Below are 26,101 nucleotides of genomic sequence, written 5' to 3' on the forward strand. Positions count from 1 at the left end.
TTCTTCTATTCCCCAGTCAGGCTTCTTACCAGCCTATCTCCTGCCGCCGCTTTCTTCCTTGGTCCACTCACGTCTCCTAAAAGATTCCTTCCTCTCCAGCACTTTATCTTTCCAAGCCACCTATCACTTCTAGCTATCTTCCTTCCCCTCCCTCCACCTTTTTATTATGGTACCTCCCCACCCCCCTCCTTTCCCATCCTGAAGTAGTGCCTTGGCTTGAAACGTCGACTGTTTTTTTCATTTCAATGTATGCTGCCTGACCTGCTGAGTTCCTCCAGCATTTTGTGCATGCTGCTTTAGAAATATTTATATTTCTACAGTGCTTCCTCAACTACAAATGGTCCTAAAGTGCTTCACACTCAAGGAAGTGAGTGTGAAATTTTAAAACATCTAATCCATCGTAGATATAAACACCTTCATAGGAAGTTGCTGAAGTATTGATCTTCGGCATCATTTCATAATAAAAACATGTTTGCCAAGCCTGTTTTGATTTTATAATACCAACAATATTCGGCATTGCATCTTAAATACAAGGCCCAGTCTAGACTTGATGACGTAAAACACCCAGGTAAACTTGTCACTCAATTCAGTCTGCAAGGGTAGCCTCAGCTTCCAGATGCAAGCAGGTTAATTCTCTTCAAAGTTGCTGGTGAACGCAGCAGGCCAGGCAGCATCTCTAGGAAGAGGTACAGTCGACGTTTTGGGCCAAGACCCTTTGTCAGGTCCCTTCAGCATCTGCAGAATTCCTTGTGTTTACGATGTCAATTCTCTGTTCCCCACCCATTCAGATCTCTGCCTCCTTGGCCTCTTATACAATCTCATCTTCTCTTTCGCATGTTGCAGTCCACTTCACAACTTTTGCTAGTCATACAAGTAATACTTACCTCTGCTCAGCATGTAAATCATGTAAAAGAACAATGACATTTTTGCATATTTACCTTTCCTTCTTTAAATAATATTAGCTACATTCTTGGATCTTTAACAGTAAAATGCAATGTTAATTAAACAAAAAAATTAAACAATGAAAGAAATATACTTTAAAAGAGAAAACTTAAAAACAAGCGACTCAGCAGATGCTGGAAATGTAGAGTAGCACACACAAAATGCTGGAGGAACTCAGCAGGTCAGGCAGCTTCTATGGAAAAGAGTCGTTTCGGACTTTTTGTGTGTGCTACTCAATACAAAGAGGTCCCTCTGCAATATAACACCATTAAGCCAACATGCTTTAAAACAATTATGCCAGGGAAATGGACAGTTTCACATTAAACCCTACTTCTCAATTTTAACCTCCTAATCTCTTAACCATTTTGTATTCAAGGCTCTCCCTACGATCTGTCCGCAAATCTATCCCCGATGGCCTGGGTAGGAACGTTTGGACGATTGCACACTGGTCGATGTTGCACCCGGAATCCTGAGGATGGGACCCGAAATGGCGGGGCACAGGGTCGGCGTGTGAACTGGGAGGATTAATTAAAACCCGGTTTTTTAGCGGACAGTATCAAGGAGCGGAGAACACACCGAGAGACGATGTTCGCTAAGAGTTTTCGTGTCAAGTCCAACAGCGCGATCAAGGGCTCGGACAGGTGAGCTCATGGTGTTGTGGCCCGTCGACTCGGTGGAGGCGCCGCTGTCGCCCACCCGTCCCTCCCGCCCTGGCGGAACCCACAGCCCGCCGCCGCCGTCAGAATGCCGCATTCAGGCGTCAGCGCGGGTCCGGGGCGGCCGGCGGCCCTCTCTCCCGCTTCACTCTGCCTCCGGGACCCGGCGGTTTCACAGAGGTGAATAATTGCTCATCGGTTGCAGCCTGACCCGCAAGTGTGTGTTTAACGTTCTCTCGTTAAATTCTGCCGCTGGAAGGTTGAATGACACTCGTGGATCAGGCTATAACTGGAGAGAAACTGCAGATGTTTCAGGTGTAAGGGTCTTGAACCGTTAAGGAGAGGAACCGGATTCACCATATGACCAAGTGTGAGGCAGAGAATGAGAGATTATTGATTAGAGGAGAATGGAGTCGGGGAAAAAAAAATCAACCACGATTGAATAGCATTCCTTCAGTGCTAATAAAACGCTTTAAAATCTGGGCCTCTACCTCCCCAGCTGAATCCACGACTTCCTCATCTGAAGACTGGTCAATGTGGATCCGTTGCTCCTGGAGGACTGGAGGATCGTTGTTTCGTTTTTACTGTGTACTGTACCAGCAGTTATGATTGAAATGACAATAAAAGCGACTTGACTATCAACCTCAAAGATGCATCCTTAGTCCACTGTTCCACTCTCTCTGTACTCTTGACTGCATGGTTAACCGAAGCTACCATGCCATCTTTAAATTTACCAATGTAACTGCTGTTATCAGAATCTCAGGTGGTGATAAGGAGGTGTACAGGGGCTATTTTGCTGTTGGTTGGCTAAAAAAGAAACACACACACTCAACATCAGTAAGACCAAGGAATTGATTATGGACTTAAGGAAGGGGAAGTTGGAAGAATATACGCCAGTCCATATTGAGATGGAAAGGATGAGCAGCTTCAAGTTTTTGGGTGTCAACATCTCAGGGGAATTATCATGGTCAATTGCATCCATGCAATCACAAAGAAGGCACACCAGTGCCTTGACTTCATTAGGAGTTTGAGGAGAGTTGTTATACCAAAGACCTTTCTTTCTTTTTGGCAAATCGCCGCCTGTTATCGGAGTCTCCAATGTGCAGGATCACAAAAGGCTGCAGAAGATTGTAGACTCAGCCAGCTCCATCACTGGCACAACCCTCCCCCCACCATCAAAGATATCTTCAAGAGGCTCTCCCTCAAAATGATGGCATCCATCATTTAAGGATCCTCAGCATCCCTCTTCTCATCACTGCCATTGAGAAGAAGGTACAAGAACATGAAATCCCACACTCAATGATCGATCCAGGAACAGCTCCTTCTCTGCCAGATTTCTAAACAGTCCATGATCACCATCTCATTATTCATTTTCTCGCTATTTTTTGAAATTTGTATATATTTATATATTTGCTGCAAATTTCATGTCTTGTCATGCTGCCTGCCCCACTGAGTTCCTCCAGCTGTCTGGTTGTTACTCCAGATTCCAGTATTTGTAGTCTTGTGTGTCGTCTCCTTTTCTGCCTGATCCCTTAAACCCTTGATGCCCAAATATTGGTACTCTTTTTAAAATCTGTGTCTCAGCTACTTTGGCTAGAACACTCCAAAAAGTACATGACCTGAAAGAAGAAATTCTTCATTTGTCTTAAATAGGTAGTCCCTTATTCTAAACTGTTCATTAACTCTAAACCACCCACCCCCACCGACCCCCACAGGGAGAAATGTCACGGTAACCTTTAAAAAAAACAAATAAACCTCTGGAATGACACACATAAAATAGTGGAGGAACTCAACATCTAAGGAGGAAAATAAACAGATAGCAATAAACATCAAAGTTGCTGATGAACGCAGCAGGCCAGGCAGCATCTCTAGGAAGAGGTACAGTCGATGTTTCGGGCTGAGACCCTTCATCAGGACGACCTGAAAGAAGAGATGGTAAAAGATTTGAAAGTGCGAGGGGGAGTGGGAGATCCAAAATGATAGGAGAAGACAGGAGGGGGAAGGGATGGAGCCAAGAGCTGGACAGTTGATTGGCAAAAGGGATATGAGAGGGTCATGGGACAGATGGGAGGCCTAGGAAGAAAGAAAGGGGGAGGGGGGAAGCCCAGAGGATGGGCAAGGAGTATAGTGAGAGGGACAGAGGGAGAAAAAGGAGAGAGAGAGAGAAAAAATTAATAATAATAAAAGATAAATAAATAACGAGTACGAGGGGGAGGTGGGGTATTAACAGAAGTTAGAGAAGTCAATGTTCATGCCATCAGGTTGGAGGCTACCCAGACGGAATATAAGGTGTTGTTCCTCCAACCTGAGTGTGGCTTCATCTTGACAGTAGAAGAGGCCGTGGATAGATATATCAGAATGGGACGTGGAATTCCCTTGTCCATTCATTACCCCCCCCCATCCCTTCCCACCGATCTCCCTCCCGACACTTATCCTTGTAAGCAGAACAAGTGCTACACCTGCCCTTACACTTCCTCCCTTACCATCATTCAGGGCCCCCGACAGTCCTTCCAGGTGAGGCGACACTTCACCTGTGAGTCGGCTGGGGTGATATACTGCATCCGGTGCTCCCGATGTGGCCTTCTATATATTGGTGAGACCCGACACAGGCTGAGAGACCGTTTCGCTGAACACCTACGCTCTGTCCGTCAAAGAAAGCAGGATCTCCCAGTGGCCACACATTTTGATTCCGCGTCCCATTCCCATTCTGATATGTCTATCCACGGCCTCCTCTACTGTCAAGATGAAGCCACACTCAGGTTGGAAGAACAACACCTTATATTCCGTCTGGGTAGCCTCCAACCTGATAGTATGAACATTGACTTCTCTAACTTCTGTTAATGCCCCAACTCCCCTTCGTACCCCATCTGTTATTTATTTGTCTTATTATTATTAATTTTTTCTCTCTCTCTCTCCTTTTTCTCCCTCTGTCCCTCTCACTATACTCCTTGCCCATCCTCTGGGCTTCCCCCTCCCCCCTTCTTTCTCCCTAGGCCTCCCGTCCCATTATCCTCTCATATCACTTTTGCCAATCAACTTTCCAGTTCTTAGCTCCATCCCTCCTGTCTTCTCCTATCATTTCGGATCTTCCCCCTCCCCCTCCCACTTTCAAATCTTTTACTATCTCTTCTTTCAGTTAGTCCTGACGAAGGGTCTCAGCCTGAAACGTTGACCGTACCTCTTCCTATAGATGCTGCCTGGCCTGCTGCGTTCACCAGCAATTTTTATGTGTGTTGCTTGAAATTTCAGCATCTGCAGATTTCCTCGTGTTTGCAAAATAAACAGATGATGTTTTGGGCTGAGAGTCTTCATCGGGACTGGAAAGGGAGGGGACTGAAGCCAGACTAAGAGGGTGGGGGTGGAAGAACACTTGGTGTGGGTTGAGGGCAGAGGGAGTACAAGCTTTATGTATTTTAAAAAATTATTCTTAATAAAATGTATAAAAAGTAAATTTGGTGCAATTCTCATTTTTAAAAATTTGTTTATTAGAGATACAGCGCGGAATAGGCCCTCCCAGTCCAATGAGCCACACTGGCCAGCAGCCCACTTATTTAACCCTAGCGTAATCACAGGACTATTTACAATAACCAATTTACCTACTAACTGGTGCTTCTTTGGAATGGGGAAGTAACGTATGCAGTCACTTGGAGAACGTACCCACAGAGGACACTGAATTGAACTCCAAGCTCCGATCCCTTGAGTTGTAATAGCGCTGTGCTAACCACCATGCTTCCATAGTGCCCCTTTATATTCTTTGTGCCATTTGGTCAATATGTATAGTAGTGTTTGCACATTTGTTTTGGTACATAGCACTATTGCCATATGTGGCCCTTTTGAGATGATGGCCCTTTTGAGATGATGCACCTTCTGTTGTTTGTGGGGCTTTCCTATTGGACTCAGCCCCTCGCAGGAGCTGAGGGACCCTGGACTCTGGTCCTTTCCCCAAAGCCTTTGCATTGGCTGCACCAATCTTCAGTGCACCCCTCAGCATGGACCCCTGCAACCTGGAACGTGACAGTCGGCAGCATTCTCATACAGGCATTCCTCTATGCTGAAAGACCAAGTTAGGCAGACCAAAGTGTGCCTTTCACCAAGTGGGGGGTTGGGGGGAAATTAAATTGTCTGTTTCAGGCTGCAGCCTTGTGTCAGAATTGTTTGGGGAGGGAAGATAGCAGATATAATAATAACTTATTTATAGATCACTTTTCATACAGGTGATGTAGTTCAAAGTGCTTTCCAATGGGATAACATGTAAACATGAAAATAAAAGACAAGAAGATGTTAGTTAAAAGCAAGGTTTAATAAATAGGTTTTGAGCTGGTGTTTAAGTGTCAACTGAGCCTGCATCCCTTATAGTTTTAGGTATTAAATTCCACAGTTTAGGAGCATAGTTTGAAAAAAGCTAACCTGCCAATTATCTTTTGAGGGAGATTGTTTAAAATTAAAGAGTGTTGGAAGAAGACCTGAGAGCTTGAGCAGGATTATAAAACAAAAGCTATTCTGTGATGTACTCCGGGCCAAGGTCATTAAGAGCTTTGGAAAAACAAGTAAGAGAACTTCAAAATCAACACTAAAAGATACAGGAAGCCAATACGGAGTAGTTAGGATGGGTGTGATATGTTCCGTCATTCTGATTTTGGTTAAAAGTCTGAATAATTTTGTTCTGAATGAGATGAAGTTTGTCAATAGATTACTTTGGAAGGCCAGTAAAAAGTGCATTGCAGTAATCTAGTCTTTGATATATTGGTATGAATGAGTTTTTCAGCATCATTGCATGACAAAAGCAGGCGTACCTTTACAATTTTTTAAAATGAAATGCTGCTGTGCTATAAGGAGAGGGGGACAGTTGAAATTCGGGGTGAGGGATCGGAGGGTGTTTGTGGAGACAGCTGCTGGAGAGTAATAAGCAGGGCACCAAGGCTGCCAGTGCTGGAATCTGATAAATAAGGAAAGTGGTAATGGGAGCCATTTGGAGAGAAGGGAAACAGATGTTGAGGGGATCTAGTGTAATGGAAGGTGGATTGAACTAGATGCCGAATTGAAGTGGTGGGGGGGAGGTGTGCTGGAGGGTGGTATGTGAAAGGAAACAAAAGAAAATGGAAGGAGAGATGGGGGAACGTGGGAGGTAATGGTTACCAGAAACTGGAAAATCCAGCGTTCATACCATTGGACTGAAGACTATCAAGTGAAATAATGACATGCTGTTCCGTGAGACCAGTGTGCAAAATGCCGAAGGTACTCAGCAGATCAGACAGCGTCTATGGAGGGAATAAACAGTCGACATTTTGGACAAGACCCCGTCTGCACTGGGCCTTGGCCTTGTATAGGAAAGACCAAGGATGGCATGCCAGTGTGGGCATGGATAGGTGATTTGAAATGGCACGGAACTGGGAGCTAGAATGATCATTCTGGACAAAGGGCAGCTGCTCTGCAAACCATTCACATAATCTCTGCTTTGTTTTGATGACATAAGGAGCACCAATACAGTGGGTGGAAGAAAGGCCATTTAGATCCCTTCTCCCTGTCTACATTATCAACACCTCCTGCCTTACTCCATCTTCAAATAACTGAAGTGATTTCCTTTTCATGAAACCACATTGCCTCTAATTATGTAATGGTCCACTTCTATTTCCATTGGATTCTAGGACTTCCTCAGTGACAGACGTTTGGCCAAGCAACTGAGGCTTTCCCGGTGTAACATTTCTAGTTTTCCCATCTGGGTCCTTCCCAGAATTTAGGGAATTTTGTCAAATTATATCCAATTAATCTGACATTAATTCCATTTTTTTTTGCTCCCAAGTATCCTAGGATAATAAACCATGAAACCTCGGAAATTGTAAGCCTTTAGCCCGGTAAGTTTGCCAGTACCATTCTTTGATGGTGCTTGCATCTTCTTCCCTTTCTTTTGGGCCCAGATTCTGTAGGATTACTGGAGCACGAAGTCCAACACTCAACGATTCAGGACCAGTTTTTTTTCCCCCTATTGCTGTCAGATTTCTGAATTGTCCATGAGCAGTACTTCTTTGTTTGTAATTTATAATGATTTTGTCTTTGCATTGCACTACTGCCAAAAGACAAATCGTACAAGTCAGTGATAGTAAACCTGATTGTGACAAATATATAATACTTGTGTAAGCCCTCGGCTGTTTCTTTATTTCCATTGGTTCTTAGTTGAAACTAATAAAACCAAACCTAATGCAAATCACACAGTGAGGCAGGCAGTATATGTGGAGAGTAAAACAGTTCCATTTTCCTTAAAACATAAAGGCCCTAATTCAGCCAATCAAGTCCACGCTGCTTCACAGATCAATCACATCTCCTGCTAATTTCCCCCATACTCTGTTCGTCACACACTATCATCAACTACCTGCAGATTGCTCTGCCTAATCCTTTACTGCAATCAATTAACTTGGCAACCGGCACATTGGTTGTTGTTGGAGGTCAGGATCTGAACTACTCTTTATGAGGCATAGGAGCAGAATTAGGCCGTTTGGCCCATTAAGCCTGATTTATTATACTTCTCAACCCCATTCTCCTGCATTTTCCCAGTAATCTTTGTTACTTGCGCTAATCAAGAACCTAATGGAGGAGGAGGAGAAGATGGTGGCGCGAAGCAGCGCGCAGCGGCTACTCTAGTGAATGACATCTATAATCTGTCAAGTAGGGTGCCATGCACAATCCTGATTTGATGGAGACGGACGTGAGAGTACGGAGGAACATCTGGAGAAACTTCTGAAATGCCTTTTTCGCTGCCGCTGCTACTGTGTGATGCAGAATCCCCGGAGGAGAAGGCCCCGAGTCCTCGGCTTTGCTTGTTTCTTGGTGGCCGGGGCGGGGTCGAAGTGCTCGGCAGAGATGGTGCTCTGTGTCGTAGGGCTGATCGGAGGCTCGAAGTTTTCGGACGGATTCAGAGTCGGCTGTGGTCGGGTGCTTCTAATGCATCGGCAGTTGTTGGCGCCCGGAGGTTTATGGCAGGGAGAGTTTCTCCCTTTTGCCGCCTGCTACTGTATCGGGACTATCAGGAGTCGATCGGAACTTTGAGACTATTTTTTACCTTGCCCATGGTCTGCTCTTTATCAAATTATGGTATTGCTTTGCACTGCTGTAGCTATATGTTATAATTATGTGGTCTTGTCAGTGTTAGTCTTTGGTTTGTCCTTTTTTTTGTGATATCACTCTGGAGGAACATTGTATCATTTCTTAATGCATGCATTTCTAAATGACAATAAACGAGGACTGAGTGTCCTCATAATCTAATCTAATCAACCTCTTTGCGGGGCCCAACACTGCTCACAAAACTCCTAATTCTGATCTGACCAATGTCTTATAAAACCTCAGCATTGCATCCTTAATTTTTATATCCCAGTCCTCTTGAAACAAATATTAACATTCTTTCGTTACTACCAACGCAACCTTTAGGGAAACCCGCACACAGATTCTCAAGTCCTTCTTCACCTTCAATTTCTGAATTTGGTCCTCAGTTAGAAAACAGTCCACACCCTTATTTCTTCTACTAAATGCATGACCATATAGTTCCCTACCCTATGTTCCATTTGCCGCTTCTTTGCCAATTCTATGAATCTGTTGAAGTCCTTCTGCAATTCCCTGCTTCCTTGACACTGGTTACACCCTTCCACCATCTTTGTATCATTCATGACCTTGGCCACAAAGCCATCGATTCTGACATCCAGATTATAATTTATATTTGCATTATATTTTACTTTCACAACCTTACCGTACACTTGTCAAACATCATCTTCCACAGATGCTCACTGATCCACTTTGGTATTTCTGGCATCTGCTGTCTTTTAGTTTGAGGCATAGTCTATTCAGCTGGGGTTAAGGTAGATGTAGACGTCAAATTCAATGAGTAAGTAAATTTGAAACAAAGGAGCGAGTCAGCAATGGTACCCAGGAGACTACAGGTGCAACAAGGCCTGTGGGTGACTCCTTTTGCAGAAGGAACTCTGCCTTGGTGCAGACTGATACCAGTCACACACAACAACTTTTAGCTTTAGTTGTCATATGTACATCAAAACATGCAGTGAAATGCGTCATTTTGAGTCAATGACTAGTGCAGTCTGAGGGCGTCTGGGGGCAGCCCGCAAGTGTCAACATGCTTCACTGAGCCAATATAGCATGTCCACATCTTGCTAACTAACCTTTCTTTTGTACATCTTTGGAATGTGAGGGGAGATCCACCTGGTCACAGGGAGACTGTGCAAACTCCTTACAGACTGAACCCAGGTCACTGATTGCTGACACTGCAAAGTTTTATGCTAACCGCTATTCTACCTCACCATCCTCCCATTCGAGACATTTACCAGGAGCGCTGCATACGTAGGACCCTTGGGTTTTTCAATGATCCCTCCCATCTGTCCAACAATCTCTTTGACCCCCTACCATCCAACAAGAGGTACTATATCATTAGAACAAGTACCGATAGGACAGGGAACAGCTTCTTCCCCCAGGCTGTGAAACTACTGAACTCCCTTCCACCACCCAAGTCTCATCACGTATGAAGCGCCAGTAGCGTTATACTGTTTACTTTTTCACTTGTGTCATAAATGCACCTTAGTATTTTAAAAATTTATTCGTGGTAATATTACTTTGTGTTTTGTGTGTGTGTTTGTGTGTTACATGTACTGTGCTGTGCACCTCAGTCCATCAGAACATTGTTTCATTCGGTGGTATACATGTATACAGTTGAATGACAATGAATTTGAACTAGAGGAAGAAAGGACAACTTCATGTAATAAAAAACATCCTCCTTGTATCAAGAGAATCTGTAGCTAGCTCCACATTATCAAGGAAAACCAACAAATATATAGAAATAATTCAAAGGGAAGTAATCCAAATCCCAGATTGTTGAGGGTTTAAAGTGCTAAAGGCAACTGATGAATTTATTGTTTTAAACAACGGTTCCCTTTTATTCTACAGGAGGAAACTCCGGGCAGACATACAGGCTGCCTTTTCTTTGTCTGCTGATCAACTGTCACGCCTCATACCCAACAAGGAGGATCTGAATGTGATGAAAATGTACCTGCACAAAGGAGAAGCAGTGACTGTTTATGTTTTGAACAAAAACCCCATCTTCTTTGAAATGGACAAGAGATTCTATCCAACAGGTCTGGTTGGTTTAATTTTGATCATTTTCTAAAAGCCCCTGAAAGAGCAGAGTTATTAATTGTTAGAAACTTGTCATTCAGATGTAAGTTGTTTAGCTCTGAGGGAGAAAAAGCTAGTTTGATGTTTTGAAGAAAGGTCTCAGCACGTAATATTGACTGTTTATTCATTTCTATAAATGCTACCTGACCTGCTGAGTTCCTCCAGCATTTTGCGTGTGAGTTGCTTTGGATTTCTAGCATCTGCAGAGTTTGTCGTGTTTCTGCTCGATGTTTGGTGTTCGTTGGTTGTAGGAGCCGTGTACCTATTTTGGGTCTGTCAGTATTGCATTTGTGTTGTGTGTTTAATATCGGCACATGGGTTGGGACGTGTAGAAGCAAATGAGTATAGCTACATATTCACGCTTTGTCTTTAGGTCAGTTTAGTCTAGTTGAGAATTAGAGCCGTCAGTTGATTTTTTTTTTGGTTGCTAACCGATCTTAAGACCGCGATTAGCTTTGCTAGTTGCTACTATATCGTTATTAGACTTTATTTAGTTATATCATTAGTTTTAGATTCATTAGTTTTCTATTGCTACAAGATCGGTTGTCTTTGCTGGTTTCTTACTCCTTTGAGTTTTGGAACTTGGTATTTAAAGTTCATCGTACTGTGCCAATCCTGTGCTTAATCTCACAGCGGTTTGGCTTTGTTTTCAGGTAACTGCTACAGTGGTTATCTTAAGGGGATCCTTTGAGTCACTTGCAGTTCCATACCAAGGCTGCCCTAGATTTACCAATTGATGTTGCCAGGTTTTGAGGGCCTGAATTATAGGGAAAGGCTGAATAGCTTAGGATTTTATTTCCCTGGAGTGTCAGAGAATGGAGGTATAAATAGGTCAATGCAAGCAGGCTTTTTCCACTGAAGTTGGGTGCAACTCGAACTAGAGGTCATGGGTTAAGAGTGAAAGGTGAACTGTTTGAGGGGAACATGAGGGGGATCTTCATCAATCAAAGGCTGGTGCGAATGTGGAATGAGCTGCCAGTGGAAGGGGTGGATGCAAATTCGATTTCGACATTTAAGAGAAATTTGGATAATTACATTGATGGAAGGGGTATGGAGAGCTGTGGTGCAGGTGCGGGTCAATGGCACAAAGCAGAATGATAATTCAGCACAGGCTAGATAGGCCAAAGGGCCTGTTTCTGTGCTGTATTGCTCTATGATTCTGTGATAGATGTGGAGTGAACAAATTGGGACATCAGAATATTTTTAATCAAGACTTGACAGAGGTTGTATGTCAGAATTTCCTGTGAAGTGCCTGGCAGATTGATCTGTGATAATTGAGATAATTCAGCAGGACTGAAAACCAAACCATTACTGAATCAATCATTCCTCTTGCTGAGGTACTGAAGCAAATCAGGGAACGTATGAAATAGGCTTACAGTTTAGAAGCACCCCGCATATTGTAAAGCAGGGGCCCCCAACCGTTTTTGCATTGCGGACCGGTTTAATATTGACAATATTCTTGCAGACTGGCCGACCCGGGGTGGGGGGGGGATGTAGGGGTAGGGTTGCCAATGGACAAGAGTAGCAGTCAAATACGTTGTTTATCCCGAGAAAGACTACAATGACCATGAAACCTTGCGCGGGCACTAGCGCGCATGCGTGACTTGCGAATGTACCTGCCGATTTCTCTCAACAAATCGTTTTTGGCGATTCTGTTCTGGGGGGGGGGCGGGAGTGTTAATCATGACCGGTATATAAGTGATTAAGTGGCTTAGACACTCAATTTCGTTTCTAAAAGTGTTTATCTAACGAATTTAATATTAAACTCTCAGCGCATATTTTCCTCGCATGAGTATAGTGATGTCAATTATCAGGGGAGCTTGAAGTAAGTGTTGAACGAACTTCCAGTAGAAGTGGTGGAGGCAGGTTCAATATTATCATCTAAAGAAAAATTGGATAGGTATATGGACAGGAAAGGAATGGAGGGTTATGGGCTGAATGCAGGTCGGTGGGACTAGGTGAGAGTAGCGTTCGGCACGGACTAGAAGGAGTGAGATCGCTTGTTTCCGTGCTGCAATTGTTATATGGTTATATAAGTAAGTCAATAGCATCATAGCATTTAAGTAACATTTGGATATTAAACACACAGCACATATTTTCCCTGTATGAACATATAAAATCATCGCAACACACCAACATCGCTGAATCAGTGGAAGCCCTGGGCTTGTTTCCCTGCAACAACACGGTCCTATCGAGGGGTGATGGGAGACAGCAATACTCGAAGGGGGTTCCTTATGTCCAGTCTATTCCGCAATTTAATTTTCGTTGCATTCATTGCAGAGATATGTTGGAAATGGAAGAAACGTTTTCAGTGCTTTCGTGGCTCTCAGGATATTCAGCCTTGACTTTGATCCAGAATGCCGGCAGAGATGTTATGTCAAACATACTTTTCAGCCCGCCGTCATTTGCAAGCTGGAGGAGTTGATCTCCTTCCCGCGCTAACATGCATGACGCGCGGGTAATGACCTTGCGTGCGTTCAAGTTCAACAGGGCGTGACAGGGAATGAGGAAATGTGCAGTTGACTCATCGCCAAATCATATCATTTCCTCGCATGCACATGCTCTGCAGCCCAGTACCGGTCCGCGGCCCGGTGGTTGGGGACCACTGTTGTAAAGCACTTGGTGCTGCTTGGGTTCGAGATCGAGTTCTTCACTCTTTGTCCAGGTGAGCTGGAAATCTGGCTGTTGAAAATCTAAAAAATTATTTGTATTTTATTTGGTCAATTTTTGTAAGAAGCAACTTATTTCCCATGGAGTATGACAATAATCTCATTAAAACATACAAAATCCTTAAGTGGTTTGACAGGGTAAATGTAACTGGTGTGTTTAGAACCAATAGTCCCACCTCAAAGTAGGGACAGAAGATTTGAGACAGAGGATAAAACTTTAGAATTCTACTTGGATTTTCAGAAGGCCTTTGACAAGGTGCCACACATGAGGCTTCTTAACAAGCTATGAGCCCATGGTATTACAGGGAAGATTCCTGCATGGATAAAACGGTGGTTGATTGGTAGGAGGCAAAGAGTGGAAATAAAGGGAGTCTTTTCTGATTGGCTGCCAGTGACTAGTACTGTCCCACAGGGGTCTGCGTTGGGACTGATGCTTTTTACGTGAATGTCAGTGATTTGGATAAAGGAATTGATGACTTTGTTGCAAAGTTTGCAGATTATGTGAAGATAGGTGGAGGGGCAGGTAGTTTTGAGGGAAAGAGTCTACATAAGGACTTAGAAGAATGGTTAAAGAAATGGCAGATGGAATACAATGTTGGGAAGTGTTTGGTCATGCATTTTGGTAGAATTGAAAGGGTTGACTATATTCTAAATGGAGTGAAAATACAAAACACTGAGGTGCAAAGGGATTTGGGAGTCCTTGTGCAGGATTCCCTAAAGGTTAATTTGCCAGTTGAGGCTATGGTACTTAAGGCAAATGAAATATTAGCATTCATTTCAAGAGGATTAGAATATAAAAGCAAGGATGTAATGTTGAGACTTTATAAAGCACTAGTGAAACCTCACTTAGTATTGTTGGCAGTTTTGGGCCCCTTATCTTGGAAAGGATGTGGTGAAACTGGAGAAGATAAAAAGGAGGTTCACAAAAATGATTCCAGGATTGAAAGACTTGTCATATGAAGAGTGTATAATGACTCTGGGCCTGTATTTGCTAGAATTCAGAAGAATAAGGGGTGACATCATTGAAGCCTATCAAATGGTGAAAGGCCTTGATAGAGTGGATGTGGAGAGGATGTTTCATATGGCGGGAGAGTCTAAGACCAGAGGACAGAGTCTCAGAATAGAGGGGCTTCCTTTTAGAATGGAAATGAGGGATTTCTTTAGTCAGAGAGTGGCGAACCTGGAATTCTTTATGTATAAAGTCTTTATGTATATTTAAGGCAGAGATTGATAGATTCTTGATTGGTCGGGGCATGAAGGGTTACGAGGAGAAGGCAGGAGTTTGGGGCTAAGAGGAAAATTAGATCACCCATGATGAAATGGCGGAGCAGATTCAATGGGCCAAATGGCTTAATTCTGCTCCTATATCTTATAGTCTTATGCTGTTATGGTCAGAGTTGTTAACCCTGAGCTGAATCCCAAACCTGGAACACCAGTGGACCACTCTTAGTCTAACCTCTGCCTTTTGACCTATTTGGCATGGGTGACCCTACCAAGAGCCAAAGCATAAAGCCCTGACTCCAGCCAGTATGGCTCTCTGGGTCACTGAGATACACAAGCGTCCAAACCCTACGACAAGGTTGAGGTCCTCTGTCACGGACCCCGTGACGGGAGTAAAGAACCAGCAGAGATGGAAAACACTTTGGAGTCCAGTATTGCTATTAACTAATAATATTTATTAGTAACTATGCAATACAGTAATATAAATGTAGATAAATCAAACAGGTTAGCAATGATTATATATGTAAGTATATCAGTAAGTGTGGAAATATATGTGAAAAACCAAGCTTCTTCAAGTCTATGGGTAAAAAGATACAGTCTTACGATGATGAGTAAAGTTCAGTTTAGTTCGTGGTGTTGAGTTGAGTAGTGACGGAGAGAGAGAGAGAGAGGGAGAGATTTGAGTCTTCAGTTGAGCTGACGTCATCGATCTTCCCGTTGTCCTCCGAAATCCTTTAAAAGTCACCGACTGTGACCACAACAAAGGGGACCAGTTTCTCTATGGTGGAGCTATCAACCCAGGCAAAGGTTGGACACACGGACAACTCCCCACCGGTTACTGCCTTTTCACTGCAAGAGCCACTGATCGATCTGCCTCATTGATCCTCCAAAAAAACCCACTTTTTCTGTGGGCACAACGAAGCTCATTCAGTGTCCACTAACACGTGCCTGAGCTCTATCATCTGACCTCCTATTTCATCTTCCCGTGCCGAGTACCAACTGTCAGTCAAATAACTCCCCCCTTCTCTGTCTGTGTAAGAATACAAGCAGGCGATATCCTTGAGGAAAGTATAAACAAACCTGTAGAGAAATCATAACATCGATTGTCCATCAAATAACGCCGCCCTCGGTCACCATAGCAACTTACGAGCTGCTCGGTGCCATCTCCCACTCAGCAAAGATCCAGAAGTTAGCCAGTTCTTTCTCGTGCCTTAAAGTGACAGTCCAAAAGTTAGTCTCTGTCTCTCTCTCTCTCTCTCTCTCTCTCTCTCTGTCTCTCTTTCCTTCTCCCTTTTCAAAACAACATGTTGGTGTTAAATAACTCTCTATCTCTCTCTATCTCTCTCTATCTCTATCTCTATCTCTCTCTATCTCTATCTCTATCTCTCTCTATCTCTATCTCTATCTCTATCTCTCTCTATCTCTATCTCTATCTCTCTCACTCTCTCTTCAAAAGCACAGTTCATAGGGGTAATTCAGGACCCCATCACAAGCTGTTGTGGCTAAATCTCAGAAACTTCTTAAGGCAGGGGTTCACCAGATGTTATGCAATTTGAGGAATATGGGGTTATTATTGTTTAGTATTTATTTTAGAGCTATAGCACAGTAACAGCCCCTTCCGGCCCAATGAGACCATGCAAACTAATTTACTCACCAACGTGTACTCTTTGGAGTGTGGGAGGAAACAGGACCAAACCATCGCGGTCGTGTGCAAACTCCTTATAGATAGTGGTGGAATTGAACCTTCCTGGGTCGCTGGTGCTTTAATAGTGTTACACTAAATGTAACTTTGGATTGATGTAAAGCTCTGCTGGGATTTGAACCCAGAATCTCCTGTTTACTAGACAGGCACTTTAACCATCTAAACCACAGAGCCACAATTGCAGAAAATGAATCTAAGTTTTAAAAGAAACAGAGTCAGGTTTAATATCACCAGCATGTGGTGAAATCTGTAAACATGAGAAATTCTGCAGATGCTGGAAATCCAAAGCAGCACTTTTCAGGACTCGGGTCCTGAAGAAGGGTCTCAGCCCGAAACATTGACTGTTTATTTCTCTCCATAGATGCTGCCTGACTTGCTGAGTTCCTCCAGCATTTTGTGTGTGTGTGTGTGTGTGTGTACTTCTATATAGTGAGGTAGTGTTCGTGGGTTCATTGTCCATTCAGAAATCTGATGGCGGAGGGGAAGAAGCTCTCAGATATGTTACTGAATAGTGTAGCAGGAACAGGTGTCCAAATGAAACACTTCTGGTAAATTGGTAAATCAGTTTATTATTGTCACATGTACCAAGGCACAGTGGCAAATTTATCTTGCGTATCACCATCCATGCAGATCAAATATTAAATCAGTGCTCTGAGGTAGAACAAGGTACAACAATAATGTGTAACAGTTACGGAGAAAGAATAAGGTGTAAGGCCATAATGAAGGAGATTGTGAGGTCGAGTCCAACTAATTGTACTAGGGGACCATTCACCAGTCTTATAACAGCGGTCCTTGAGCAGACATGAGCTGATGATTCATTGTCTTGCACTGGAGACCATGTGCTTTTCGCTCTTACATTTGCATTATAATGCTTGATTATATATCTCTCTTAGCTGTTCAATTCCTTTAACTCTGATGCAGGGAGGTGGATAATGGACTCTCATCCAGCTTGCTCAGACTATTGTATCTTCTTCCTTATGGGGGTGGGGGGGAGAAGAGAGGATGTCCGACATGGGTAGTGTCTGATTACACTGGCTGCTTTACCAAGGCGGGAGTCCGTGGCGGGTTGGTTGATTCCGTTGCTGTGCTGAGCCCTGTCCACAACGCTGTGCTGTTCCTCGCAGGCTCAGCTGAGCAGTCACTATACCAAGCCATGATGCCTCCAGACAGGAGGCTTTCTATGGTGCACCAGTAAAATTTGAGGGTCAACAGAAATATGCCAATTTTGTTTAGGAAGTAGATATGCTGGTGAGCTTTCTGCCTCCTTTTCTTGCAAATCTAAAAATATTTCTTTCTTCTAAAAATGATTAAGTTGATTGCTTGGTCAGAGTTAAACTAAGAACTATTTTAAATGGCAGATAATTATTACCTTTCCATTAACATTCCCAGAAGAGTATTTCACTGAAGTTAATAGCTGCAATTTACTCATGATTAATATGCTCCTACTCTGTTATTTCAGAGAACATTTCAAAAGAGGATGGTGCCACAGTTATTTGGGTAGAGATTTCAATCGGGGGAGGCAATAGCAAGTAAATTTATAAAGTGAGTCTGGTAACAGTAGGAGTCAATGAGCCGTGTGGGCAGAAGGGAAGATCAACAAAATACTCGCAAAGATGTAGCACTTCACGTTGTTCCTGCTGTATTTAACATTATTTTATGTACGTTCTGTCTTTTGTTCAAGAGGTCTCTGTGCTTCATTGACCTCAACCTACAGACTCACGTTCAATGACTCTACAACTCATGTTCTCGGTATTATTTATTTATTTGTTTGTTTATTTTATTTGCAGTTTGTCTTTTTGTAGGTTGGTAGTTTTTCATTGATTCTATTGTATTTCTTTGTTATACTGTAAATGCCTGCAAAAAAGTAAGAATCCCCAGGTAGTATATGGCTGTGGTCCGCAGCCTGGAGATTGGGGACCACTGGTATATGGTGACATATGGGTACTTTAATAATGATAAAAAGAAGAAAGCCCTTAACACTGAGTGGAGTTATCAGGATACCGTCATGACAGCGGTTTTTTAGCAGGCTTTTTTATTATTACGAGGCCAAGTTGCTAGCTCAACGCTCAACCCAGCATGGATGGAAAGCGTGCAAGGGAGCCGGCTGGATTCGAACTCGGGAGCCTTCGCTCCGAAGTCCAGCACTGATGCCACTACACCACCAGCCGGCTACTTTAATAATCAACTTACTTTGAATTTTGAACATTTGATCTTCCTATCATTACTGAATGCTCATGTGTGACAGGACCACGTTGCTTCCTTGTGTTAGCTACGCCAGATTCAGAATCAGATTTAGTATCATCAGCTTAAGTCATGAAATTTGTTAACTTTGCGGCAGCAGTACAATGCAATACAACTACATAATAGTAGAAAAAAATGTGAATTTCTGTAAATATATATACTTTTTTAAAATAGTTAAATTAAATAAGTAGTGCAAAAATAGAAATAAAGAAGGTAGTGAGGTAGTGTTCATGGGTTCAGGGTCCATTCAGAAATTGAATGGCAGAGGGGCAGAAGCTGTTCCTGAATCATTGAGTTTGTGCTGAAGGCTTCTGTACTTCCTCCTTGATGGTAGCAATGAGAACAAGACATGTCCTGGGTGATGGGGGTCCTTAATGATGGATGCCACCTTTCTGAGGCATCGTTCCTTAAAGATATCCTGGATACTATGGAGGTTAGTGCCCATGATGGGAGCTGACTAAGTTTACAGCTCGCTGCAGCTTATTCCGATCCTGTGCAGTTGCGCTCCCTCCATACCAGACGGTGATGTAGCCAGTTAGAATGCTGTCCATGGTACATCTGTAGAAATTTGCAATTGTTTCAGGTGAGATACGCAATCTCCTGAAACCCCTCATGAAATATAGCCACTGTCTTGCCTTCTTTATAGCTGCATCAAAATGTTGAGACCAGCTTTGGTCCTCAGTGACATTAACACCCAGAAACTTGAAATTGCTCACTCTCTCCACTTCAGCTCCCTCTATGAGGACTGGTATGTGTTCCTTCACCTTGCCCTTTTTGAAGTCCACAATCTGTTCTTTGGTCTTACTGACTCTGAGTGCAAGGTTGTTGCTGCGACACCACTCAACTAACGAGTATATCTTACTCCTGCACGCTCTCTCGTCATCATCTAAGATTCTGCTAACAATGGCTGTATCGCCAACAAATTTATAGATGGCATTTGAGCTGTGCCTAGCCACACATTCTTGGGTGTAGGGAGAGTAGAGCAGAGGGCTAAGCACATTTCCCTGTGGTGCACCAGTGTTGATTGTCAGCAGCATGGAGATGTTATTTCCAATCTGCACAGATTGTGGGCTTCCAGTTACTAAGTCAAGGATCCAGTTGCAGAGGAAGGTACAGCGGCCCAGGTTCTGAAGCTTTTTGATCAGAACTGTAGGAATGATGGTGTTAAACGCTAAACTGTAGTCAATAAAGAGCATCCTGACTTGGGTATTTCAGACATCCCACCTCTCCTGGAAGTGCCGGGAGTCTCCTGCATATTAATAGTGTCTCCCTGATGCCCGCAAATTATATAAAATGTCCCGGAAATTGATTTTTTTGAGAGTGAGCATGAGAGAACGCGCAAGAAAGAGCGAGAGAGCGAGCGCAAGAGCAAGAAAGCAAGCGCAAGACAGCAAGCGCGAGTGAGAGAGAGCGAGAGCAAGAAAGCAAGCGCGTGAGAGCGACCACGAGAGAGAGAGAGAGAGCACGCGAGAGTGAGCGTGAGCGAGAAAGCAAGCACAAGAGAGCGAGAGCGTCCAAAAAAATAAAATATGAAACGTACGTCACCCCAGGCTACACTAAAGTGTACCCCTGCCTAATAGGGGTCAAAAATAATGACAGTGTTGCTCGCTGCACTGTTTGCAACAGTGACTTTTCTATTGCCCATGGTGGGTTAAGACTGTAAAAGACATGTTGAGGTGAGTTTGACAGGTGTCATTCGTTCATTAGCATAGCTAACGTTATTTAAACTAGCTGGCTAGCTGCTTAGGAGCTACTCTATTGCAGACATTCCACCTCTCCCGGAAGTCTCCCGCAAATTGATGGTGCTACCTCCATGAAATGAGCTTTTGCAGGGTGGGATGTCTGATATTTGTATTGTCCAGGTGGTCAAAGGCCGCATGGAGAGCCAATGAGATTGTGTCTGCTGTAAACCTGTTGTGAGGATAGGCAAATCACAGTGGGTCCAAGTCTTTACTGAGACAGGAGTTGATTCTAGCGATAATTAACCCCTCAAAGCACTTCATCACTGTAGACGTGAGAGCAACTGGACGATAGTTATTAAGGCAGCTCACTCTGCTCTTGAGCGCTAGTATAATTGTTCCCCTTTTGAAGCAGATGGGAACTTACGACTGTAGTAGTGAGTGATTGAAAATGTCTTTGAACATCCCTGCCAGTTATTTGGCAGAGGTTTTCAGAACCCTACTAGGTATTACCCACTTGAAAGACAGCTTGACATCAGCCTCCATTACAGAGATCACAGGGTCACCAGGTGATGCTGGGATCCCCATAGTAGTTTATTCTCCCTTTCAAAGTGGGCATAGAAGGCGCTGAGCTCGTCTGGTAGTGAAGCATCACTGCCTTTCATGCTATTGGGTTTCACTGCGTAGGAAGTAATGTCCTGCAGACCCTGCCAGAGTTGATGTGCATCCGATGTCGCCTCCAATCTTGGTTGGAATTGTTCTTTCACTCTTAAAAGTACCCTCCGCAAGCCATACCTGGTTTTCTTCTACAGACTTGGTCCGGCAGACTTGAATGCCACAGATCTAGGTCTTAGCAGACTATGAACCTCCTGGTTCATCCATGGTTTTTGATTTGAGTATGTACAGTAAGTTCTTCTAGGCACACGCTCAATCACACAGGTTTTAGTGAAGTCAGTGATGGCTGTGACATACTCATTCAGACTCGAAGATGAATCCCTGCATACAGTCCAGTCCACTGATTCAAAGCAGTCCTGTAAGCACACCTGCTCTCCCGTTGTCCATACCTTCTTGGTCCTTGCTACTAGTGCTGCAGTCTTCAGTGTCTGTCTATACTCAGCTGGGTGATAAGACTTTCTAAAGTATGAGTATGGGATAGCACAGTAAGCACTCTTGATGGTGGTGTAACACCGGTCCAACATATTGTTTCCTCTGGTACTATAAGTGATTTTTTGGGTAATAATTATTTAGAGACTTTTTTCAAGCTGGCCTGGTTAAAATCCCCCAGAATGATGGAGAAGGCATCGAGATGTGCTGTTTCATGCCTGTTGAATACATCACTCACCTCGTCTAGTGCCTGTTTTACACTAGCCTGAGGTGGAATGTATACTGCTACCAAGATGATCGCTGAAATCTCCCACTGCAGATAAAATGGACGACACTTGATTGCGAGGTGTTTCAGGTCTTGTGAACAGGACTAGGACATCACCGCCATGTTTGTACACCACAAGGAGTTGATCATGAAGCACACTCCTCCTCCCCTGCCTTTGAAAGATTCAGCAGTCCTATCTTGGTGGTGTATTGTGAACCCATCAATCTGAATCGCTGTGTCTGGAACGGAAGGGGTTAACCAAGATTCCTTGAAACAAAAAACACAAGTGGTCCTAATGTCCCTCTGGTACACCACTGTAGCTCCGAGATCTTCAATTTTATTTACCAGAATCTGTACATTTGCCAGCAAGATGGTTAGTATTGGGAGTGGAAAGCCACACTTCCTTAAATGATTATTTAAGCCAGCTCGGCGTCCTCTCTTCCACTGTCTTCCTGGCATCTGCTATCTTATAGGGAACCGCAGCGCCAGCGACCAGAGTCCGTTCGATTTCCATCAATTTTAAGTAGTGATAGATTTTTTAATAACATTAAAACAATGTTACTAACTGTACCAATCTTAGATGTAATTGTGGTTCTCTGCAGTAGCAGCCTGAAACAGGAGTATTTGATGGTTTCTATCAGAGCTGCCCACACGAGTTGCCTTCTTGGGGAGGGTGGGGGGTGGCACCCCTGAAGTGATAACCAGCCCTGGCTGGTGCCTTTACCAGACCAGCTCACAACACTGGTTAGATTGCTTCCAGCACCCAGGACTGGTAGGTGAGAGCTGTTTGTAGTCAGTGAATTACAAGCAACATTAAATAATCCATTGGAATTGGTTATCAGCAGGATGACTCTTGGCTTCTCAGCACACTAGATTATTGAGCGAGTGAGTGGACTTAGACCATAAGAAACAAGAGCAGAATTAGGCGATTTTGGTTTGCTCTGTCACTTGCAAGTTGTGGCTCGTAAGCTATTTAGCCAATTTGTTGATTTTTTCAGCTTATTCTGAACAATCAGAAACAATGAAGCCCACATCCCTGAGGTACATCTATGTTGATTGTCAGTGAAGAGGAGATGTTATTACCAATCCTTGAGGTCTGTGGTCTCCCATTAAGGAAATCGGAAATCCAGGTTGCAGATCCCTGTGGATATTTCACAAGCTGAAGTTAGGTTTTACATATGAAAACCATCAGCAATGGTAGCCCGCCATAACTGAATCTTCTTATCTAATGTATTTACTTGGGTCCTTAGCTCCTAAGTAGAGCATAGGCCATTCCTGACCTCCTGTCTCCGTCCCCTGAAGTCGATGGTATGGATAGAGTTCATCAGTGTTTCTGTAATCCATTGCATCCACTGTACGGGAGATTGGCCTACACAGCTTCACCAGAAGCCTGCTGGCTGGTCTTAGCCACTTCCACCTCCCACAACGGGGACGTAGGGTTGGACTTTGAGAGGCATATCTAATGTCAGGTTCTTATTATAGTCCACTTAAAAAAAAAATTCAAATATTTAAAATTTTGATTCCTTATTCCACTGTGCATTGATTTTTTTTTGGCATTTGTCAATTTGAATTATAAGGAGCCTGTAATCGCAGATTCAATCCCTGATGTCTGCTGAGTGAGCAAATAGAATTGTGTCTGAAGTGAGAAGACGGTAAGGTCGATACCTGTTCTAGGCACACAGAGGCAGATGTGAGTTAATTATTCATTGTGTCTTGCACTAGAGACCACTGACTGGGGGGGGCTCTTGTATGTGCACTGCAAGAGCAATGCGTATCCCTCCTGATTTCTCAATCCTTTTGATGCAGCGAGGTGATTAATGGCCTTTGCTGTTGCTGTTTTATCATCTAGATTGCTCCCATCAATAATTCACTGAATCATTTGCCCTGTTTGTGTTTTTATTTTGAGCAGTGTACGCCCTGTGGACCTGTCCGGATTTGCTGGCTTCGTTCACAACATGGCCCGCGGTTTTACCAAAACTCGTCGGAGGAGCAGGTGAGACACCAGTTACCATGTATAAAGGCTAGTTTAAAGTCATCTTAGCCTTCATCATAATTCATACCTTGTAGAAGAAAGCGTTTTCTTATTATAGTTAATGGAGTGGTAATTTAAGTACTAAAACAGATGTTCCCTACCTGGGGTCCATGGCATTAAAAAAAGGTTGGGAACTCCTGAATTAAAGGATGTTTGATGGTCAGCAGAGACACCATGGCCTAAGGGCTTGTTTCCTTGCTGTACCTTTCTTGAGTGTTTTGCAGGTAAATAACAACTTAATTATTATATATTGTTCTGGTTGCCCCACTGTAGGAGGAATGTTGAGGCTTTGGAGAGGCTGTAGAAGAGGGTTACCAGGATGCTGCCTGGATTAGAGAGCATGCGCTACCAAAAGAGGCTGGACAAACTTGGATTGTTTTCTCTGGCGTGTCGGAGGCTGAGGGGAGATCTGTTAGAGGTTTACAAGATTATGAGAGGGACAGATGGAGCAGACAGAGACTCTCTGTTTCCCAGGGTTAAAATGTCTAATAACAGAGGGCATGCATTGAGTGTGAGAGGGAGTGGGTTCAAGGGGATGTGAGGGTAAGTTTTTTACTCAGAGAGTGTTGGATGCCTGGAATATGCTGCCTGGTATGGTGGTAGAGCCAAATACTTTAGAGGCTTTTAAGGGACATTTTGATAGATACGTGGATGTAAGGAAGATGGAGGGATATGGATATAGTGTAGGTAGGAGGGATTAGTGTTTGGGTGTTTTTGATTTTTTTTTAGCTGGTTCAGCACAACATTGTGGGCTGAATGGCCTGTCCCTGTGCTGTATCTTTGTAAATTCCATGTTCTATGAAAGTAACTCAGTATCCTCCTTTGTATTTCAACGTTTGTGACTTTTCTAGTCGCTTCCTTTCTGGAACACGTCCTTCACTTTTGCAACAATATCAAAATCCTGGAGGTGCTTAAAATGCTCTGTAGGTGAGGCAAGATCCTTAACATTCCAGATCAATTACCTGTCAGCATGTTGAAACGTCACCTCGCTTCCTTGTTCTGTAGATGCTGCCTGATCTATTCAGCATTCATTCCGGCATTCCCTTCTGTAAGTTGCCTTCTAGTGTTACTCCACTACCCTTGATTTCCCAGTGACTGTCCACGGGGCATGTTCTTGCTTCACTTCCTAAAGTGTCCCATTGGGAATTTCTTCTTTGAGAGAAAACAAATTGAAAAAATACCAAAACCACGGGAAGCAGCCTATCCTTTGTTTCCTGAGGAAGCAGCAAACCATTAGATGTTTTTAACTTCTTGTTAAAGTTATTACTGTGGTTGAAGAAGGTGGCTAACTGTTGCCTCCTGAAAGGCAATTAGAGATGGGTGATATGAAGGCTGGCCTTCAGTATTCCGGGCATGGAATACAAGTGCAGGAAGGTTATACTTCATCTTTATAATACATAGGTTAGACCTCAGCCAGATTTCTGCACACAGTTCTGATCACCACAGGAGTGGAAAGGTTACTGTTTACTGAAAATGGATCGAGTGCTTACCTAGCGTATAGGACGAATAAACTCTTCTCGGTCTTCCAGTCGGGTACAGGTATCGATTTTAACCCACGTGGCAATGACACACTCTGCCATCTTCATCAGGGATGATGCCTGGGCATGTCTAATCTGGTGGTATTTATACCCCTGTAGTCCGAGCCTCCTGATTGGTGGACTGCCTGGTTAAGGAAGCCATTGAAATAAAACTAGAGGAAAAGAATTTTAACAAAGATGAGGGTCTCGCTCTAAGTAAGAACTGGAATTTGATTGTAAATAAGGTGGGACAACAGAAGCCTATTTGGATGAGGACTAACCAATATTCAGTGCAAGTGTGAACAGTTTTTGTCCTTTTACCTAAAGGATAAGGTGGCATTGGAGGTGGTCCAAAGGAAGTACACCAAGGCTAATTCCAGGGATGAAAGTGTTGTCCAATCAAGACAGTTTGGGCCTTATAGAATAAGGGGCTCTCAGATGTTAATAAATCTCTGGAATTCTGTGTATTTGAGAGTGGTTCACACCAGATTAATAATAAAGGCATCCGTTAGTCTTGCGAGACCATGGATCTGTGCCTGGAAAGTTTTCACTCTGCAGGGCGCAGGCCTGGGCAAGGTTGTATGGAAGACCATACTGCTGCAAGTCTCCCCTCTCCATGACATCGATGTTATCCAAGGGAAGGGCATTAGGACCCATGCAGCTTGGCACCAGTGACGTCGCAGAGCAACGTGTGATTAAGTGCCTTGCTCAAGGACACCACACGTTGCCTGGGGCTCGAACTCATGACCTTCAGGTCACTAGTCCAATGCCTTAACCACTTGGCCATGTGCCCACGCACCAGATTATTAGATAGATTTAAGGTGGAAATGGATAAAAACAGTGGATTCTGGTTAATTGGGCCATTGGTTAATCAGAGAAGCTGCTTATTTGGGACAACTCTTAAA

The 26,101-nt window shown here is 43.6% G+C and overlaps 1 protein-coding gene and 1 non-coding gene across 3 annotated transcripts in view; one reads left to right on the plus strand and one right to left on the minus strand.

The window, feature by feature from the left end:
- The first annotated feature begins 1,349 nt into the window (after window positions 1–1,349).
- eif2d (eukaryotic translation initiation factor 2D) overlaps window positions 1,350–26,101 on the plus strand; it is a 59,039-nt gene continuing 34,287 nt past the window's right edge. The window contains exons 1-3 of one of the 2 annotated variants that reach the window (XM_063065188.1): window positions 1,350–1,583; window positions 10,539–10,726; window positions 23,557–23,640. In XM_063065188.1, the coding sequence (XP_062921258.1) occupies window positions 1,528–1,583; window positions 10,539–10,726; window positions 23,557–23,640 (328 nt within the window). In that variant the 5' untranslated portion in view covers window positions 1,350–1,527. The remainder of the gene's footprint in view (window positions 1,584–10,538; window positions 10,727–23,556; window positions 23,641–26,101) is intronic. The other variant, XM_063065187.1, reaches the window with a different exon arrangement.
- trnat-agu (transfer RNA threonine (anticodon AGU)) lies at window positions 16,459–16,532 on the minus strand. Its single transcript has one exon. It is a non-coding gene; the product is annotated as a tRNA-Thr (tRNA).

Source organism: Mobula hypostoma, chromosome 13 (assembly GCF_963921235.1).
Source record: "Mobula hypostoma chromosome 13, sMobHyp1.1, whole genome shotgun sequence".
NCBI lineage: Eukaryota > Metazoa > Chordata > Chondrichthyes > Myliobatiformes > Myliobatidae > Mobula > Mobula hypostoma.